General features: G+C 35.3%; 1 protein-coding gene and 1 long non-coding RNA gene across 2 annotated transcripts; both read left to right on the forward strand.

Moving 5' to 3' along the window:
• The first annotated feature begins 11,048 nt into the window (after positions 1-11,048).
• LOC107783216 (uncharacterized) lies at positions 11,049-12,851 on the forward strand. The gene is made up of 3 exons (XM_016604190.2): positions 11,049-11,667; positions 12,506-12,568; positions 12,664-12,851. Exons 1-3 carry the CDS (start codon positions 11,049-11,051, stop codon positions 12,849-12,851), a joined length of 870 nt encoding a protein of 289 aa, XP_016459676.2.
• A 543-nt stretch (positions 12,852-13,394) lies between these two features.
• LOC107783211 (uncharacterized) lies at positions 13,395-18,360 on the forward strand. Its single transcript, XR_001647413.2, has 2 exons — positions 13,395-14,988; positions 15,671-18,360. It is a non-coding gene; the product is annotated as an uncharacterized LOC107783211 (long non-coding RNA).
• The last annotated feature ends 4,227 nt before the right edge of the window (positions 18,361-22,587 follow it).

The raw sequence follows: 22,587 nt of genomic DNA on the forward strand, positions 1-22,587 counted from the left end.
TTCTCGAGTGAAACACCCTCCAGACGGCTCAAATCTAGCCAAATTAACTCCAAATCATAAATAAAACTCATAGGAAATAATTTTGGATAATAAAGCTTCAATCTTAAACAAAAATTAAAAAGTCAACCCAAAAATTAAACTACGGGCCCACACATCGAAATCTGATAAAATTTACAAAACCTGAACACCCATTCGATAACGAGTCCAACCATACAAGAATTATCAAATTTCGATACCAATTCGTCCTTCAAATCGTCATTTTACATTTTAAAAGTTTTTTTACAAAATTCTCCAACTCTACGCGAACGCGGAATAAGCATCACGAATGCGGACATAAACCAACTGGACCTTACACTATCGCGTGCAAAATGTCGCGAATGCGATGAACAAAAACACTAAGTTCCCATAATTACTTCGCAATCGCAGCTTCATCTTCGCGTAAAGCATGAAGAAATGGCCCGTAGCCCATCCAAAACACACCCGAGGCACTCGGAACCTCAACCAAATATACTAACACATCCTAAAATATGATACGAACTTAGTCGAGGCCTCAAATCACATCAAACAATGCCGAAACTACAAATCGCAATTCGAATCGAACTCATGAATTTCCAAATCTTCCAACTTCTAAAACTCGCGCTGAAACATATCAAATCAATCCGGAATGACGTCAAATTTCACATGCAAGTTCCAAATGACATAACGGAACTAATCCAACTCTCAAAATCACATTCCGATCCCGATATCACTAAAGTCAACTCTCGGTAAACCTCTCAACCTTTCAAAACTTCAACTTTCCCATTTTTTGCCGAAATCCAAATCCGGGCGCACGCCTAAGTCCAAAATCACCATACGAAGCTATTGGAATAATCAAAACGCCATTTCGGAGTCGTCTACATAAAAGTTAAATTGCGGTCAACTCTTATCGCTTAAGCTTCTAAAATAAGAATCCGTCTTCCCAATTGATCCCAAATCATCCGAAAATCGAACTCGACCACACACGCAAGTCATAACACATAATACGAAACTGCTCGAGACCTTAAGCTACCGAACGGGACATTAATTCGCAAAATGACGGTTCAGGTCGTTACAGTATGCCTTTAAATGTCACCTAACCACTTTCAATAAGATCATATCCTTATAACTGTTATAATATGTATCCTTTTTTAAAAAAAATATCACTTTGAGATATTTGATTTTCATCAGGTATGAAAACAAACAAAATAATTTGCAACTAAATGGTAAAAGAAAGTTCTATAAGCCAACATAACTTTCTTAGAGTTTGTGAATCCCTAAGACTTCCCAAAATCCTTGAAACATATTTTCACGAGACTTTAAGACTTTAGTACATGATTCAAAAAAATATTGGAATCTGGAATTACACAAAAACTTTCAATTACTTTTTAGTCACTTCTCTTTCGTAAAACGACTCCCTTTTTCCTTCTAATAAGAGACTTAACCATCTTTCCATGTATGTCTTCATTGGTAGATGAAATAATCGTTTCCTAGAAAATAATTATTATATATTCATACACAAATCACTACAAACAATACATGAAACAGTTGTATAACATAAACTCGCACGATCTATAATCAAGATGTTAAAAAACAAAATTATTTTTGCAGCAACAATAAATATGACTCTTCACAAAGGAGAGATACGGACCGGAAAACAAATAACGCAGGCTCTGATACCAATGATGAATAAAATCAAGTAACAGGGACATCGAATTTGTATACATGTTAACAATGTTAGAAGTTTTTTGCAGAACCTATTTCCATCAATTGCTCGAATCCAACTGTCTCTCTTGGAAACGAAATTCTTGTTCACGAACTAGATGCCTTAACTTACTGTGTTCTTTCTTTTGTGTATGGAGAATAACATTGTATACTAAAGAGAAAGAGAAATATATAAAGAAGAGGAGATGGGGAAAACTGCCGATAGTATTTTTTTTTGTTAGCACGCTCCCACTATCTTTTAAGGTGCGACACTTCTTCTATTCTTTTGGGAGTTAATAAACTTCCCTAGTAAGTAACTTCTACTAGCCTTATCTCTTTTAGGTGGGCTGGGTCAGTCCACATAGGCGACCCGTAACACAAATCCAATATCCAATAAAACGAGATTGATTTGTGATTCGATAATTTAAACTGACCAATCAAATTAAAGAAAATGAGTTTTGTTTTATCATAATTTCTTTATTCCATTACTATGAATAGGGAGCTCCCGTAAGGCTAAAGAAAAGATATCAAGCAAGCAAAAGCAAAAGGAAAGCTAGAGAAACTCTAAAGAAAAGCATTCAAAGTCTTCATTTATATATGTAATCTCCGATGATGAAGTTCAAGTCAAGGTTCCAAGCGAGCAACTTCAAGTCTATTATTCGTGACAATTGAATCTCAACTCCTAGTTCTTGATGATTATCAAATTATTCGCAACTCACAATAAATTCAAAGATCAAGCCTTTGAATCAAATGCAACGTCACATCAAGTTCAAGATCGAGCCGTTGAACTGATGTTTGTGAGGAGATCAATTAATGGACTGCATCTTTTTAGATTTGAGATTGTAACTCTTATCACATTTATAATCAAATATTACATTTGTTACTACTTTTCTTATCTTTGATTTTTAGACAGGAAATTTGGTGTTTTTAGTATATATTTCATGAATGTTATGTCCACGTACTCATGCATTGAAGCGTCATTGATTGATTAACTGAAACCTTATGTGATCAAAAGTCATTGACTTTTTCATAATTCTTAGGTGCAATTCTTGTAGTGGTTATTAGAATGTCCCTCATTAAAGCGTTTCTTTAGCGACAAAAATATCTATTAGACACCAAAGTCAAAGTGTGTACCTATTAAAACATTTGAACTTCTGCAACTCTTAGAAGTTCAACGTGCTGCAACTATGGAATACTAACTTTGATTTGCATAGAGACTAATTGTTGACACAAGAATGATAGTAGCAACGACTGATCGGGAAATAAATGGGGAATGGTTATGGTGGTGAACGAATGTAGAGAGGTTCATTTTTTGGTTATTTTACATGTATCAGCTCTTGATTGATTTTTTTTATTTGCCTTGTTAAAGCGTTTAAAGTCACACACTTTGTTTTGTGCAAGATTGTATGTAAGGTGTCTAGTAGGCACACTTTGATTTGAGTTAGAAAAAATTCGACAAGTTTAATTAGATGGTGTATATGTAATCAGCCAAAAGAAAATGTCTTACAAACTGTCACGAAGAGGATATATAGTTCTTTTTTTCTTTTTTAACTTTTTAATTGAGTTTACCTTTTTCCGCTAATAAATTTTTTCCCCTCCAATTTGAGTTTAGTTCATTAGATTTAGAATAGAAATACGAATACGAAAACGTGGGACGGTGCAATTGTGAGGTGGCAGTGAATGAGTTGCCCATTTAGTGAATCCAAACCTCTGTCTGCTGTGTATCTTGATCGGCAGTGCCCGCAATTGGGATGTGAAGGGCTCGAGGATGGTTTAAGTTGGACTTGTAACATGCTTTCATCTATGTGTTTGGACATCATTGTGTAGTAATTATATGATCTAATAACTACACAGCATAATCTCTTGTTGGTTAATATAAAGTAATCACAGTGTAATATCAACGTGATTATACAAATAGTAATTACAAAATTAGATATTTCTACTTTTGAAAATAAATAGTCTCTTTATTCCACTTTATGTGACAATTGCTATTTTGAGAATTAAAGGAATTTTTCTTTTACCATAATTTGTTTTAAATACTTGTAACTATTTTGAATTGTTAACTTATACTAGTACATTTTATGTAGTTTCTAACTATATAGTAATTTAAACTCAAAAATTCTAAATGTAAATTTACACCAAAAAGTAAGTAGTTTGACCCGCGAATTATGTCACATAAAGTGGAATAGAAAGAGTATTAAATATCAAAATAAGATGTATGTTTTTTTTTTATTTTCCACTCGATGTTCGGTACCCGCATTGGAGCCCGAATATGTCCGGATTCGCGCCGCATAAAGCCCCATTCGGGGGAAGTGCTCCCTACCCTCTGATTAAGGGAAGAGCAGCTTCATCCGGTGCACCACATCCTTTGATGGTAAGATTTGTTTTTTGGTGTAAAAGATAACTTCATTAATTAAAAGTTGTGTACAGTGGGTTGGTGCTCATGCACCATAGTACATATAGTGACATTATCAGATACACACGAGGTTTCATCCCTAAAGCTAACTTGTTGACGATCCTCGTTACCGTTAGCAGCTGTTGATCTAGCTAGTGGCAAAACGGATGTTTCAACAGCATCTATAGCTACTTGATTACTAACAAAACATTGCTGGCTATTGTGATAGACTGCTTCCCGTATATCTGTGAAGGGTACAAAACGTTGAGTTGGGATTTCAAGTTGGTCTGCCTGCAGCTGACTTGACGCAAAAAGGGGTGGTTCAACAAAAACTTGCAGCGTAGCATCATCTTGCATCCTACTTCCTAACTTCACAAGTTGGTCCGCTACTCCATTTTGTTCCCTGTACGCATGTCGAACTACTGGATCATGTTGCATCCTGAGGAGGTGCCTGCAATCAGAAATTAGATTAGTGTATTTAGAGTTATCTGTATCCAAAAGTGTAATTACCTCCGGTGCATCAGTTTCCACTTCCAGTTGTAGTAATTGCATGTGTATGGCTAGAATTAGCCCTCGTATGAGGGCCTGCAGCTCTGCTGTGATACAATGAACATGTGGGACAGGGCCAACAAAGCCCACCATCCAGTCGCCTAAGTGATTCGTAATCACCTCGATGCCATCTGTATCAGTGTTAGGAGATGTAGCCCCATCCGTATTTAATATGTAATAGCTTGGTTTTGGAGGTATCTATCTAAGATTGATTCGAACCCTTTTTTGGTTGTGTGGGCTGTGATGCAGCCATATATGCAAACTCAATTGATTGATGTAAAACTAACTTAGGAGTAGTTTTGAGTGCTTTGTGATCATAGATATTCCGATTACGAGTAATCCAGATATTTCATAGACTCAACGGTATAAAAGTTCGTGTGTTCAATTTATGAGGGAGTTGGAGTCCTTTTAAGTGAAAAAGATTATGAAGCCAAAGATTTGGGGAATCCATGGTTGAGAGGTTACAAGTGTAACCATAGATTCCTAGAGTAAGCCAATATTGTTTAGCATTAATGCAAGTTAGGAATATGTGATTTATAGTTTCGTGTGCATCCAGACAGATAGGGCAAGTTGCAACTTATGATATGCCAATATAATTGAGGTAGTGTCTTGTTGGAAGTTTATTGTGTTGTAATAGCCAAATGAAAGTTTTGATTTTGGGTTGGATTGGCAGAGTCCAAATCCATTTGAAAAGATTGGGCGCATTTGAAAGATGTGTATCATTATTAGCTAGAGCCTTATACATAATTTAGACAGTAAACTGTTCGTTGTTTGTAAGCGCCCAATAGAGTTGGTCTGGTTGTTATGTATAGACAGAACGGTATTGTTTATTGCAATCCTTTTTAATATCCTGAGGAATATCAAACGGGAAGTTGGCCCAATTCCATCCCTGAGGTGTTAGAACCTGAGAGATCTTAAACGTTTGATAAAACTGTGGTAGGGGCCCTACAAGGAGGGATCTCAAAGGTGTCTCGAATTTGATCCATGGGTCAGTCCATAACCTAATATGTTGCCCTGTGCCAATTCGCCACTGGAGAACAAGTTGACAGTGGTTCCAACCTTTCAGAATATGGCGCCAAGTTAATGAGTGGTTAGTGGCTGATGTTAGTGGAAGGTATTTATTTAAAAGAGTCTGAGCCCAAAAAGATTGAGGTGTGTGAAAAATCCGCCATGCCAGGCTAGCTAGCAAAGTGTTATTCTTAGTTCTAAGATTTTGGATATTCAATCCGCCCCTTTCTGTAATAGTGGTAATTTGCTTCCATTTGATAAGATGTAATTTTTTCCGAGTAGTAGTGGTGCCCCACAAAAAGTTTCTTTGGTAACGCTCCATTTTGTTGATGATGTTTGTTGGAATATGGATGTATTGCATGACATGGTTGGGGAGAGTATTGAGTGTAGATTTAATGAGAGTAGTTCTTCCAGCCATAGTCAAGAATTTGGTTTTCCAACTAGCTAGCCAATTTTTAAAGTTGTCTAGTAGGAATTGAAAGTCACTCATTTTGGGGCGAGAGTGAAATATGGGAAAGCCCAAATATTTTCCAAAAGAGTTCCCTTCTTTTATTGAGGAAGATTGTACAACAAAGTTTTTATTTGCTTCAGAGCAACTTTTCGAAAAAAATATCTTTAATTTTTGAAAATTAATCTTTTGGCCTGATTGGTTATTAAAAAGATTAATGACATCAGTGATTGCATGACAACTCTTTGTAGTGATTTTAGAAAGCAGTATGATGTCATCTGCAAAAAATAGGTGAGAAAGATCCGGACCAATTTTTGAAATGCGGATAGGTTGCCATAGGAGATGATCTACTGAAGTATGAATAAGACGCGAGAACATTTCCATACACATTATGAAGATGTAAAGTGATAATGGGTCCCCTTGGCGAATGCCTCTAGATGGGTGAAAATATGAAGTACGGGTTCTATTAATGAGTATGAAAGTAGATGTAGTAGTAATGCAGGACATGATTAGTTGAATTATTGAAGAAGGAAGGTTAAAGTAAAGAAGAGTTTTCCCGATGAAAGACCATCCGAGACGATCAAAGGCCTTTTGAAGTTCTAATTTTAAAAGCATGTTGCTGGTTTTGCCTTTCATTTTTTGAAAATGAGATAGTATTTCCTGAAATATTATAGCGTTATCTGAAGCCCTTTTTCCTTGTTGGAAGCTAGTTTGTGTTGGCCCAATTATTTTTGAAATAACAGGCTTAAGTCTATTAATAATAATTTTTGTGATGAGTTTATAGATAGTGTTACACAAGCTAATAGGCCTGAATTGCTGGATGGTATGCGCATTCTTGACTTTGGGAATCAGGTAAAGATAAGTGCGATTAAGGTCTGGATGGATGACCTTATCGAGGAATATTTGGTGATAGAAATGTCGGACCTTGGGCCCAACTTTGTGCCAGTATTTTTGGTAGAAATAAGGGTGTAAGTCATCTGGGCCAGGAGCTTTATAAGGTTGAAAATCATGAAGAGCACGAGTGATTTCTAAGTCAGTAAGAAGTTCATCCAGTAAATGGAAGTTGCCATGACTGATTATGGAGGAATGAGCCCGTTGAAAAATATTGGCAGATTGTGTATGTTCCGTTGCAAATAAATTTTGATAATAATCCAAAATTTGTTTATGGATCTCAACTGGGTTAAAGCACCAGTTTCCTACTGTGTTTTTTAGAGCAGTTATCATATTTTTCCTTCGGCGTTGAATGGTCGATATATGAAAAAATTTAGTGTTGGCGTCGCCATCATTTAGCCAAGTTACTCGAGATTTTAGTTTCCAAAAGTCTTCTTCTAAGCGAAGAATGTTATCATAGTCTTGGGTTAACTGGGACTCTAGATTTTGAAGGAAGGTACTGGTAGGATAGTGAATAGAGGATTATATGCCTGAGAGTCTAGCCAAAAGTTTACACTTACGATTGAAGATATTACCAAAAGTGTGTTTATTTCAGTGAAGAACTACCTCTTTGAATAAATTAGTAGTACTAATGAGATTCAAATTGTTTGCCCAGACCTGATGAACTAAGTGTTGAAACTCTGGGTGTGATGTCCATATCGTCTCAAAACAAAATATATATTTTTTTTAAAAGGCGCCTAGACTCCAAAATGAGTAAAAGAGGGCACTGATCTGAATATGTTCTAGGCAGATGTTGCACTGTTGCCTCAGGGTAGAGATTTAACCAATCATAATTTGCTAGAATACGATCTAGCCGTTCTAAAATTGTATGGCCATGACGATATTTATTAGTCCATGTATAACGGCTACTCCGAAAACCTAAATCCAACAAGTTGTAATAGTTAATACAGTTAGCAAAGTTATTTGCCCTATTATTATTAATAGGTCGACAATCAAATTTTTATGCGATCATAGTATTTCATTAAAATCTCCCCCTAATAACCACGGACCTTGAACATTTGTATCCTGGAAATGCATTAATTTATCCCAAAGAGTATTCCGAAGTTGATATATATTACTAGCATAAATTGCAGATAATAACCATTTAGGTGTGGAGGGACATAAATTTATCCTGGAAATGCATTAATTTATCCCAAAGAGTATTCCGAAGTTGATATATATTACTAGCATAAATTGCAGATAATAACCATTTAGGTGTGGAGGGACATACCTGAACGAGGCAGTGAATTTTTTGTTCTGACATTCTTAGTTCTTCCACATTAATTAGAGCCTCCTGCCACAGTACTACTAGACCTCCTACTAGTCCATTAGCGGACACATGCGACATGTTAGTGAAGTGGAAGTCGTCGCGAAGTATTGAGTGATCCAACATGTGGGTTTCTAGAAGTATAGCTAGTATTGGCCTATGATTGTCTAGCAAGGACCGGAAGTGACGCCTAAATTCAGCATTCTGGGAACCTCTACAATTCCAGATTATAAAATTCATGTTGGAAGGAGATGTCGTAACCTGATTAGTTGGAACTGGAGTCTGTGGATTGACAGCCTGCATAGCCATATGCTCCTGATCCAGTATTGGCGGAATCTCCCGAAGTATTGGAATTATGACCATGGTATATTTCTCTACTTCGCGATTCGTCGTCACACGAAAATATAGACTGCATATGACTAACTCTGGTGGGCATTTGAGTATGAACCTTTTTTCATACTGCTCTTTGAGGTTGTTAAGCTGGATACCCTTTAACCATAAAAACTCTGTGTGTGTTTCCCTCATCTCCGCTAGGATCTCCACTAGCTCCTGATTTATTTGTGTGTCAAGTGCGTTGGGAGATGGAGATGGAGGTGGAGTTGATGGAGGGGTGGTCTGTGGATTCAGTGGGTCGTATGGACTTGATGGTGTCGAATAAGGGGAGAGTGGGTTGAATGAATTGATTGGTTGAAATCATGGGGCATAGATTTGACCCTAGTGATGGGGAGGATAGAAAGGGAGTAGGTTCATGTTGGGTTCACTTGAGGATTTGGAAGGTGCATGGGGTAGGACCAATATGGTTGGTGTGAATTGGATGCTTGGTGATCGAGTAGTAGAGGTGTCTGGGCCGTGTACTATTGGGATTGGGCATAAGCTTCCATGCCGAACCTCATTCCATCTGTTACAATCTCAGCAAGATGTGTTGGATTTTGGACTAGAAAGGACTACTTCTTGGTTGTTGAGCTCTAGTGTGAAGATCAGTGCATAGCCCTGAAGGCCCATCTCCAGCAATGATTGGAGTGACTGGTCCATTGATTGAGGTTGGGAGGTGTAAATTAGTGGTGTTGTTGGATGAGGAAATTGTGGACCTTGCATGGTCAGACGAGGAAGATGGAAGAATTGATTATTGCATTGAATTGATTCCCTGAGGTATGTGTTGTTGTGGGTGCTTGGGAATGTTGGACGTTGCATGTTTGGGTGGGGAAGGCTGGACTGTAGCAGAAACTGATATAGAAGTAGACTGTGTATTATTCGGTTGAGGACTGGTAGTAGGAGGCTTAGTTAGGGGTGTTGAGATAATTGAAGGATTCGTATTTTGTATAGTGGGAGAGGCAGATTTGGTAGTGGCATGATCATCATGAAGATTATCACATGGTGTTGAATGATTATGTTTCATCGGAAGTGAAGAAGTATTTGATTGAATAGGTTCATAGGCTACTGTAGCATGCAAACTACTGTGATTCATGCTGAGTTGTGATGAAGAAGGTGAGTGAGCGTGGTTGGCTGTGATTAAGGTGTCATTGGGTGATAGGGCTGTTTGTATGACTGTAGTAGTATGTGAGGTGTTAGTATTACGTGGCTTAGGGGTGTGCATTGGCGTGTGTAGGCTACAGTTGGGAACTAGGTTTTGTGGAACCAAGGCACTTTTATGAGAGCTAATGTAGAGAAGATTATTATTGGTGGGTTTGGTATGTGGAATAGCCCATGTAGAGGTCCGATTTTGCATCTCCACTGTGGGGTTTGACTTAGTAGAATTATCAGACAATGTGATGGGCTTGGGAGATGGGCAAGTAGTTTTTGGGCTTGGATCATTGGAGTCCATGTTGGTGGTAAGATATGGATATGTAAAGCTACATTATCTTGGAATATAGGTAGACGTTACAAAAAATATGGTACAATAAATTAAAAGTATCTATGTAGGTATACCAATTAGTTAGGATTAAGTTATAGTCCCATTAAAATGTCAATTTAGGTCAATATCTTTTAGGAGTCTTTTGATTTTATCAGAGATTTATATATTAATAAAAACTATAAAAATACTTTTCTTAAATTTTTATTTTATTTTATAATTATAGATTAAGAATTTAAGATAAGCTTAAATAGAACAATATGAAACTAGTAAATTTATATAGCCGACTTCAACTTACCGTAGATTGAAATTTGATTTTCTTGTTAAAATAAGCCTATTTGCAACAGAAAAATTTAAATTTTAAAAAAGAAATATAATTTGTTTTCGGAAAGTCACGTTTTCGTTCTCTTGGAGCGTGTACATGTAATTGTGCCCCTTCAATTGACAAACAAGTCAAATGATTTAATTAGTTACGATTATATTGAATCTAATTTTCATATGGCTTTTCAATTCAAATCACTCATTAACTTAGCAATAATTTCATTCTTATCTCTCTTTTTTCCATTCCCTAAACAAGTCATTTTGCATTTAATTACGCAAACTCCTTAAATTAAATATTACGCACATTACTCTCTCTCTGTGCATTTTGTTTGCGATCTCCCTCCGGTATCCACGCCTTCTTATGTTATCTTTTTCAGCTGGATTCTCTCTTCAACTCTCTTCCTCCACTTCTCACTTAGTTTTCATTTTCCTCAACAATTACAAAATCAACCTCAAGTCAACCCAAATTCACTCTTCCCTCCATTCCAATTGCCTCGATTTTTGTTAGTATCGGAGCGTCAAAGTGCTGAATCTTAATCTCGAGATTGAATTGGGTATTCAAATGGTTGATTGCCGAAGTTTGATTGAGTTTTGTAGGGCATATGAGCAGCACAAAAACATGATCAAATTCAATTCACATATCAACAAAAAACACTCATATAATAATCAGAAAAATTCATTTTGCTGTGATCACTCCCCTTTTGCTGTATCACTTGATGCACTTATATTACTCTTAGTACTCGGATCACTAGGGTTTCTATTAATCCCTTATTTCAAATTAATTTTCACCCAAATTTCCCCGATTATAGTTGAAGTTTTGATCGAGGTGATCAACAATTCCCCTGTAGCGTATTTCGTCGGATTGTTTGTGGCGTTGATCGGAGTAATTATTTTAATTGTAATTTGGGAAATTGTTGATTTGAGATCGAGGAAGTGTGGGAATCCGAATTGTCAGGGTTTAAGGAGAGCAGTTGAATTTGATATACAATTAGAATCGGAGGACTGTATAAAGTGTTTGCCATCGGATCGGGATTTGAATTCGAGCTCGTTTTATGATTATGGAGTGAAGCCGTTGGAGTTAGGGGAAGAACGAAAAGAGTTGGAGGCAGAGTTGAAGAGGATGGCGCCGCGTAATGGACGGACTGTGCTTATTTTCAGAGCTCCGTGTGGATGTCCTGCAGGTAGATTGGAAGTTTGGGGGAATAAGAAAATTCGTAGAATTAAGAATAAATGAATTTTTTTTGTAGTTTGTTGAAATTCTATGAATTATATGAATAAAGTAGGAGATACTGAATAGTTTGGACATTTTCTATTGACTCTTATGGAATAAGTAATGATCATTGGTGATTATGCTCTAGCAATAATATCTGTGATTATGGATCCGATTGCGTCTTGCATTCTGGGATAAAATTATCTAATGTTCTTCAATTAGCACTTTTACTATAAATTATGAAGTTAGCTTTCGTCAAAATTGTACGTCCTCAGATTTGTTGATGGAGTGATAGGTGAGTATAAAGAAGGGTGGAGAATTGTTTTTCCTTCTTTCTTTTATATACCACACTAATATTTAGTGAAGGAGGTAAATTTTTTGAGTGTTTGTTGAATTCAAAGTCCAGGACCAATTTTGTCTTCGCTTTTTTCACTCTTCTATGCAGTTCTGCATGTTTTGATTTTACGGTCTTGAACCTTACCAGTCTGTTTGTTCACCTTCTTGTTGATTTGTCATCCTATTGGTCTTTCTAATAAAATGCCAAAATTGTCTAAAATATATATAGCTGCAAATTATTATGATAAGAAATTAATACCTGTAAATATTTAATTGGTAAAGTAAAAAAAATATCTATATAGCCCGTATGATTTTTTGGTGATCCAGAACACCGTGGAGCAGATAGCAAGCTTTCTCTAGAATTTTTCTTCATTTCTTTGCATGTGATGTTGGATAGTATCAATGCAACACATTTTACAGCACCGTCAATTCTTCTAACCTTTTTCATATTTTTTGACCTGTTGATGTCAAAGGAACCAGGGGGACACCAAATGGTAGTAAGATGACTGCAGTTCCAAATAATGACTATGAGAGTGGTTTTTAAAAAGGAAGAAGATAATAAAAGAGGTTTAGAAAGATGAGATTGCAAATGCAAGATTGCTCATTACTTCTGTCCTTTCTTTCTTTTCAGTCACTATGCGTTTTTTACTTAAGAAGTCTTTTTCATCTTCCTTTTGTGCTTATGATAGAGCTTGCAAAGCTCTGTTAGACCATAGAGCAGAGATCTTATCATGGGGTATCAGGTCAGATAGAGATGCGAACAAAAGCTTGCCGGCTAGTTTAGGGATTTCTAATTTCATCAGGTTGCCCAATTGTTAATCCAATTAATTTGTTGATGAGGAACATAATTTTGCATGTATCTGAGGATTCATATGTATTGTTCCATTAGTGACTTCCTGATGTGTAGAATTCTTTATAGTGACACAACGAACAGATCTTTTCTTTCTTTGACTTGCTTCTTTTAAATAATGTTATGTCTTATCAGTTACTGGCATTCATATTCTTTAATTGGTATCAAAGTCGCATTGGCAGATAATAGATAATTTAAGGGTGAAAGGAGGTTTCCTAGTTCTTTCACCATGAGCTAGCCTAGGCAACTTGGGTGATGTTATGCAATAGTTGGACTTGATATGAAATAAAGTAAACATTATGTGGTAATGAAAGTATTCAGTTACCCAAAAACAAAAAAAGTAAACCTGTTATGTTGGAGGATTGTTAGGTATATCTTGTGCAGATATCTGACAAGTCTGTGACAATTTTTTGTTGAATTGGGAATAAATGTTTTAATCTTCCAACTCAAACAAATGTTATTATTAAAGCTCTTGGAATTAGAAGATGGAGTTCATTATCGGAAACAGCCTCTCTACTCCTCCGGAGTAGGGGTAAGGTATGTGTACACACTACACTCCCCAGACCCCAATTGTGGGATTCCACTGGGTTGTTATTGTTGTTATTGTTGTATTGTGGCACTCATACACCTAATCATTTGACTGTATATACAAATGGTAATTATAGGAGGAACTCTACTATGTTTATCTTTTCTTTGACCAAAATGGAAAAAGAAAATGCATGTTGCCATTGACTCCCTTGTTGTGTGTGAGAAGGAGATCAAATCATTTATATTTTGCCGAGAACATGCAAATTAACTTGTTTGCAACTGTTTCTATGCATGAAGTTGGCCTTAGTTGCTCATGTGGTAGTTCTCTTTTTTGTTTGGGAAGGCAAGCTTGGCCCAAAGGATGGAGGGAGTGGGATTTGATATCAAGACCTATAGGTGTTTTTCTTTTTGATAACCGTGGTGTCTGGGCCAGCTTGCGCGCACCTCGACTAATTCTACCGGATACCTGCTACCTCCCACCGGCAACAGGTACCAAGTAACTCTGTCTACCAAAGCTTGGACAGATGGGAAATCACCTTGTAGACTAGTAGTTTTGCCTCCGCCGGGATTCAAACCTGAGACCTCATGGTTCTCAATTCACTTCATTGACCACTAGGCCACACCCTTATGTGCTATCAAGACCTATGGGTTTAATTTGATTATCTAGCCAACTTCGCAGGGTCTAGGAAAAAAAGTTGTGCAGTGCAGGAGTTTGTAAGTCAACGTGGCAGCAAATTTTCCTTGGTTTCTAGAGCTCTATCTATGGGAAACGAGACTGGTAGTATCTTTAGTTCAACATTTCTTAGCTTATTTTGGCATTAGGTGAGGAATGAACCAACGAGTGGTAGTTGGTAGTCTAGCAGTTCCTTGAAAAAAACTTTGACTTGTCCTCGCTGTTATAAACTTAGGGATCTCTCACTTCCCTCTCCCCTTTAGTTGTACTTGCACAAACAAAACACACACACTAGAAGTCCATGAGAAGCATACCTCTATGATCAAAGTTAAGAAAGACACTAGATTGGGATGGTTTATATTAGATGCTAAAAGATCAGATTATGCTTTCACAGATATTCGTTCCAAAGTTTCTCTTGAACTTCCCTCTTTCATACTCCAGGAATGGTTGGTGCAAGTTACGGTGTTTAGACATGGTCTTGCTTCTCTAATATGTTGAGATTGAGTGGAACCTTGAGACTAGTAGCTACATGAAAAGAATATAAGTTTCCTCTGAATATGGGGAACATGTCTTAGACTTAAGATAAAGCACAAATGATGATATGCTGTTTCTTTAAAAAGCGTGCTAAGTAATGGCTTCTGAGGATGTACATTGATCGAATATAATAACTAAGGGGTGAATTATTGCGAGAGCATGATCAAACTCAATCCCTTCCACAAACAAAAGCGTGGTATTTAAGTGGGGACGGTAGAGGAGCGGCCCATTATCACCCAAGTTTCATACCGTGCACTTCTGGTGATTATAAAAAAAGGATCAAATTCAAACCCCCTCTCACCGAGAAAAAAAATGCAGAAGCTGGGTGTTCTTTAATTGTTACATGGTGGGAGCTGCTCAGTCTTCACAAGGTATAAACATGAACCCCAAATACTGATGCTCTCAACATTTTATCTATTTCTTTGAGTAATGCGTGTAGAAAGCTATTTGGTAAGAAACACTCTATGATTAGTAGTATATCTGTCATTTGCTTCGCTGATATATCTGATTAAAGATTGACTTCGCCTGACCAACTCAATGTGGAGAATTTTTATTTTGGCTCAAGCAGTAAACACATTTTGTTACGTTTGAACGCCTTCTTTCTGCAGCTAATGATTCTAGGTTACCTTTTCCCTCCCTTTTGATAAGCCATGTTTTAGTGAATGGTAATAGTTTCTGCGAGAAATAGTTTATTGTTTTGACTTGACTAAGAACTTGTTTCTCCAAGCAAACTAGAGGGACACTACAATTGGTAGTCTAACATCAAAGGTTCAAGAGCAATTAACTTGAAGTCCATCTTTTGTAGCATCCATGGAAATTTGAACACATTTTTGGTTAGTAACATCTCTCGAAGTTTCTCAATCGACTATCTGTAGATGACAATACTTAGCTTGAGTTGATCTAGTTGCTGCTTGTTTAATAATTGACATGGGAGTATATGTACTCTGTTCCTTTTTGTTTATATAAGATAAAGAGTTGTCTTGCATGAGGTTGTGCTAAACTGCTAATAATTCGTCAAGACGACAAGTAAACTTTCTGACTATCTATATGAAGGGACACATAAAGGACAGTTGAATTTCATCTTCCAATAAAACAAGCATCTTTGTATTCAAGTCAAATGAAGACAGAAAGGTGCTTCAATGTGCAGAAACCTATCTCTCAGGTATTCACCTACAGCTTTGGTCAACTACTGTAATGGTGAAAAGATATTCTAGACCATTATTTGTTTTTTGAGCTGGTTATGATCACTTAAATGTGCACTTAATCTCCACCAGAAAGATTTAGCCTCCTGAAAGTAACTTAGCAAAAAGTCAATGTTAGAAATGACCAATACAAACATGGCATGCTCTACTAATAATTGGGCCAGTTATGTCCAGAATTTCATCTACTTGTAGTTTTTGCTTTACATTAACAAGGCACAGACCAGTAAACCTATCCCTGAATTATAGCTTTACTTGCTATAAAAATTTTCATGCTTTCTGATAAATTGTTCTGTCTGATACATTAAATTGCTCCTTTTTATTGATTCTAGTGACTACGGCATCTTAAAATGACCCTGAGATAATGTAACTCGATAGTATTTGTCTCCTATCTCTGTGTATTATCGTTTTGGTATGTCACTAAAGGATTTCTAGTCTGTGTAGAGAAAAAAGCCTAGAGGCAGTCTTTCTATGAGAACCATCAACTATTTGAAATCAGTGCCTTGTTTCTCATATTTTACATCAAAATGTATTCCTCCAATTCCCAAACTTCAGTATCCTAATTCCTTCCTTTCATAGGCGACAAACTAGGAGAATGATATAGTGAAACATGAAAGATTTAAAATAGTAGAGGTAAGGCTTACTTTACTGAATGGAGACTCATAGTGAGATAATGAGGCATTAAACTAACTACAGGATTCCAAAGAGACTCACATTTTAAGCAGCTTTATATGGTACTAGCATCTGTCGCGTATCGCTCCATGTGGATATGGCTTTTTTGTCCCCGTGTTTGATCTTCAATTGTCAATTTTACTTGAGCATAGTGAACTCTAGATAAAACTCACTGTGCATCATGCGGTTGAAAGAAACAACATAATAAAGTGTGCAGGAGAAATCTAATACTCAGCCATAATTATCTATTTGACCAATGATGTGAAAAGTTTTGTCATTCTTTCATTTTTGAAAGAGCATTATTTTTTGGAAAAGCATTTTTTGAAAGAGCATTTTATCTTCCATAGCTTTCCTTATCGTTAATGCAGTGTGTCAATGCCTGATTTTCGTCTAAAGCAATTAGAGAAATATTATCACAAGGGCAAAACTACAAAAAAAGGTTATATGTCTATACTTATAAACACTTTCTAAAATGAAGCATGTAATAACATCTAAAGCTCTGTAGTGAACTATAAAGTTGGGGCAGCTGCGAGGAAGACTGACCCAATTGTCAGTCAACCAGTGAAACTGGCATAACCAGCTTTTAACTTGCACCTGGTTGTTCTTATGCCGGATCTGGTTGTTCAGGTTTGATCTTCTTTCGTGCATCAAACCTTTGCGTGTCTTGTGTGTTTACGTGTTTTAAACTGCCCTTCAAACTCATGTAAAATTGCACTTGTAGTTAGAGGTTCCAATCTGAAATAAGCTATGGATTAATCTCACCTTTTGGAGCATCTGAGTTTTGTATATCCTGTATTTTGCTATGTTCTTTCGCATGGTTTTCAGTGACCTAACACTTTTGGCTCATTCTTTTAGATGTCTATTATCTGCAGGCACAGAAACCTATTTTTTCAGTCATTTGCTTTGTTAATACATTAAGACCTTTTCCAAATTGACACAGAAGTGTATCGTCCTATAGTAACTATTGACTCTTTTTAGAAAACATTCATTGATTTATTAAGGCATATAGTCAAGTTTTAGATGCTAATTCCTCTTGGGCTTCCATTACTTTGGAGAAAATGATACTCATACCAGAGCAGTGAGGCTCCCAAGTACACGATTGGTTAGGTGTGTCCTTGTCACTGTGGAAAACTGGTACTTTCTGTAGTTGATCAAGAAATGTATCAGGTGGAGGGCTTGGGCTTCCATTCCACTGCAAAGAAGTGTATCAAATGGATTTTAATTGTTTTACAGTTTAACTAGGACATCGTTTAAGTACAGTTTGCATCATTGTCTGTTATTTTTTCATTACTTCAAATGCTGAATTTTACTTGGACTTCCATTCCTCTGCAAAGAAATGTATCAAGTGAAGTTTAGTGTTTTAGACCTACATTTCGTCCAGGTTTTACTTATCATCTATTCTCTTATTTTTCGTAAGTTCAGATGCTAAATTTCCCTTGGTCGTCCATTCCTCTGCAAAGAAGTGTAAGTTGTCTAGACTTCATTCCATCTTTGTTCAAGTTATCCTTTTCACCATTTTCTTTTACTTTTTTTCATTGCCTGTCTTTGTTTTTGGTGTTTTTATCTGTGAATCAGGATTGTCTTTTAAAGCTACTAGTTGATTGGAGTTTCCCACACTAGCTTTGTTTTCCCTTTTATTTATTTTTATTATTGTCTGTGTGTGTTGTGGTGTTTATAAACTTAACTTGATCCTGTACTCATGAGGGGGAAAATAACGCCGTATACCCTCCTTAACTATGCCTCAACTATGAAAATTACACTGCATACCTGTAAATAAATTACATAGCATATCTTGATAGACAATCTTATGCGTGTAACAACCACGATTAGTAAGGGAATAATATCCCTCAAATGTAGCCTTAATTATTGAAACGTGTGCTCAAGTGAATTTTGAGATTCACATCTCTCCTAATCAAAACCATATTCCTATTTTAAATCACAACTTCATTTCTGATATTTGTATACTCTATACCTTCAAATCTTCCCATTTGAGCGAGTTCAAGTTTATGCACGTACAGTTAAACTAGGGCTGTTAGGCTAGTTAGGGCTGGCGCCTGGTGCAACCTCATAATATCAAGTCTCTGAATTCTTCAAGTTTATGTCCAAAGCTTTTACAACCAAGTACGAGAATTTTGTTATACATTCCTAATGTTCCGCCGAGGACAGAATTTCGTGTTTTTTTACTTTATTTTTTTCAGTACAACATCTTCGGGGAACATTAGAAAATGAGTTAATTCATATTATACCCACCTTTATAGACTCTACAGTAAACAAATATAATACATCACGTTGTTGTTTTCAATATCAAACAAAAAGATCTAAATATATACAATATTTCAAAGAGGATAAAAATGAAGCATAACCTAACACACGTAAAATACAACAACAACAACAACAGTGTAATCCTACAAGTGAGGTCTGAGGAGGGTAGTGTGTACGCAACCTTACTACCTTGTGAAGGTAGAGAGACTGTTTCCGATAAAAATATAAAGTAAAAGGTGAGCGATTTTTGGTTGCTGTTTAAAAAATATCCAACATTTGCAAAGTACTTAAAGTTGAGTACTCATGTGGCCTGAGTAAACTTAATATTCACCGAGCTGCTCCTTCTTCTGCTTTTGTTTGTGAAAAATATGGCGGATACTATACTTCTCGACAGTAGATGATTTATTTTTTAATAAGACGAGACAACTAGATAGCAGGCAAGGATTGATAGTTTATAACACAACATTGGTTACAATTCTTCCATTTATGGATTAGTTCAAATTTCAGGCCAAAGAACTGCCACTGTTCAAATTGCAGCTCAATGGACTTTATCTGAGTAACTTTAAAGTGAATCGTGTCCAATGATGAATCTAGACCAACACAAAAAGGAGGAGCGAACGGTTTTAGCAACCGAAAAAGAAAAGAATTATCATAATTTTGTATATTATCCGCTCTAAACAAGAATTGTTTATAATTTATATATAATCTATTATTAGTGCCTTAAATTGACCCTTTTCCTTTTTTTTTCTGATCTCCTCTTTTCCTATTGCCGCCTCTCTCCTTAAAATAAAAAAGAGAAGATGAAAGTCTACGGAAGTCAAGTCAACTGGGCAACAAATGTAAGATTTTAGCAGAAAGTCGTGTTTTTAGGTAATGCACAAGCTTTTTAACCCTTTTTTTTTTTCTTATTCTTCTTAATATAGTCTAATCACAAGTAGTTGTAATAACCAAGATTGCTAAACTTTGTGCCACGTTCCAAAAGGTCTATTAATCTGGAAAATGCAGTTACAGGTCCAAATTTAGTGCTGGATACCAAACATTGAATAAGATACTCTGTATATGTGGTATAGGGGTGTACATAGGTCAGATTGATTCGCATTTTTCAATTACCAAATCAAATCAATGATGTCGGGTTTTTAAATTTATAAACCAAACCAATAAAGTCAGGTTTTTCAATCTCGAATTTTTTGGGTTTTTTTTCCGGGTTTTCGAGTTTTCCCCAGTAAAGTCTTAATAGCACAAAATATGTAATATGCTCATAATATTTATTTTAGTCCTAGTAGGATACAAATATAAAATATATTTTTCGAGAAAATAAAATAATAATATGAGATGAGTCTTAACATTGTACTAAAATATTCAATAACATATATAATAAAATCGCACAAAGAAAATATTATTAATTAATACACCATAATAAAAATTAACATAATTTAAAAATACTATATAGGTCGTGCTAAAATAAGTACAACTAATAAGTACTATTAATTACACAACTAAGCATAAAAAAAGAAGAACTAAGTTATACATTTTCATTATAAATCAATGCAAAACTAAAAAATAGATATCCAACACTATTGTCATTCCTAGTGTTGAATTGAATTTCCTTTATTAGCATTAGTATTGATTTGAACTTTATTTGACTTACTACCTTTATGGGCTATAAAATATATTGGACCATTCAATAATGTTAACTCCAAACTTTAAATAATACTTTTAAAGTTAAAACTGTAAACAAGTTTAAGAAATATTTATAAATTATATTACAATAAATATTTATGTGCATAAAATATTTTTTAAAATTGTATAAATGTAATGTCGGGTTGGTTTGGTTTCGGTTTGACTTTTTTTAGTTAAAACCAAACCAAACCAATTATGGTCGGAGTTTTTTTTCCAACACCAAACCAAATCACAATCGGATTTTTTTTCTCGGTCTGACTCGGACTATCGGGTTGATGCGCTTTATCGGTTTTCTTTGTACACCCCTATGTGGTATAACTGTTGGTATTTCTAAAGGTATATCAGACGTAATTAGCATTACGCATAATCGACATATAGGTTACATTAACAACTAGCTTTTCTCACATAATCAATAGTATATACTTAAAAACGAACTTTATACAATTTATTTATAACTTATCTATAACTTTCATACATCATTATTACCCAGTTAAAAATAACTACAAAATCAACTTTAATCTTCACCAAAAACTATCAAAATTGAGATATAATCGCCAAAGAATATTCACGGTCGTTTGCAATGACACCCAATCAAAATAAGTAACAATTAAAAAAAAATCGAATTCAAAATCAAAATTTCAAAGCTTTTAATGCTTTCAATGACTGGTGGGGAAACAGACAATAACTGGTTCGATGGTGATAAAATGAATCTAGCACTACAATACTCAAATTGCAACCAACCCAATTATTTTCAGTATCTTATACTATGCAATAACATTGATATTAATCCAACTTCTCAAAGTTGAGATTCAAAGCACACCGTTCCGTTTTCGTTTGATTACTTTGCGCGTCATTGTTTAAAGCACGCATTTCTCCGAAGTGCATGGCTTCGCCCATTTGCTTTGCATTACTTCAAGCAATAACACTACGCAACAATGAAAGAGAAAATTCGACCAAAGGAGCTGACAAGGAATGCCCAAGAGAGAGGGCATAACAAATTTGTTATAAAAACATCTAAGCAGGAGTAAGAATATAACAAATTTGTTTTCTTAAAAAGAAGAGAGAGATACATGGAAGTGGTAGATCTATAGAATTTGATTTCCACGTTAAAAGACTACAATCAAAGATACTCATTTAAAACGTATTTGTATATAACTGGTAAATTATATATCAACTTGTAATTAAATTAAAACTTAAACAGTGAGGGTAAATAAGTTTCTAATATAGTATATAGGTAAAGATCTCAAAAGAAAAGGAAGCAACAATTGAAGAGTTGCAGAAGAAGCGGATCTTTGCCGCTCAAATCAGGAAATGTGGTTATATTTACACTAAATTTTAAATTGTGGCTATGTTTTAAATAGTGACATTAAAGTGGCTATGCCACATTATTTATACGTAAAAATTAATTTTCTTTGACCATACTTTGTATTTATTATTTTATGGTTTGAAGCAGTATTTCAAAAGGTATTTTTGAGCGAGTCCCGAGGCTGGACGTAGTAAAAACACATTTGAGCGATACGGAAAGGCAAAAGTGTCGAGAGGCATAAGCCCTATTGTTCTTGGCGTACACTTAGGCACTGGGCGAATATTTTCTTGGGGCCCAAAATATCTTTCCAAATTTGAATTAAAATTGCTATACAAGTCCTTAATTTAATACCAAAAAATTACAAAAATTAACTTGTTATTACATTCTAAAAAATTAAAAACTTAAAAGTCAAAAGATTTTTTATTCATAGCCCTAATTTTTATTCTTTCTCTCAATCTTTTACCGGGTAAAGGAAAACTTTATCAATTTGCAAATTACAAAAGAAAAATGCATCATCCTTAATGAGTTCTTATGGTTCAACGCCTTCTAATTATATGTTCCTTCTTTGTTTTTTTTTTTTTTTTTTTTTTTTTGCTTTTCAAGTTATTTTCCTCTTTAATTTCAAGTTAGTTTATAAATATCTACTCATTTTTTTCAGTCTAATTAGTTTATTTGATAAAGCAGCTTTGATTAGTTCTTTAGTTAATTGCTGATTCAGATTAGCATTTCAAGATGAAGTAGTTATATATACATTCCACTTATTTTATTTTTTTGAAATTTCTATAATTTTAATTATTTTAATATTTAATTTATTATTTATTTTATAATATACCAAAATATTAAAGATTCGT

Source organism: Nicotiana tabacum, chromosome 19, assembly GCF_000715075.1.
Source record: "Nicotiana tabacum cultivar K326 chromosome 19, ASM71507v2, whole genome shotgun sequence".
NCBI lineage: Eukaryota > Viridiplantae > Streptophyta > Magnoliopsida > Solanales > Solanaceae > Nicotiana > Nicotiana tabacum.

What these genes read in the sequence shown, in the direction of transcription:
- LOC107783216 (XM_016604190.2), top strand. Translation starts at nt 11,049, where the DNA reads ATGGTTGATTGCCGAAGTTTGATTGAGTTTTGTAGGGCATATGAGCAG. An exon ending in TCCGTGTGGATGTCCTGCAG is followed by an intron (nt 11,668 to 12,505) that starts GTAGATTGGAAG and finishes TTGATGTCAAAG; the next exon opens with GAACCAGGGGGACACCAAAT. An exon ending in AAATAATGACTATGAGAGTG is followed by an intron (nt 12,569 to 12,663) that starts GTTTTTAAAAAG and finishes CTTTCTTTTCAG; the next exon opens with TCACTATGCGTTTTTTACTT.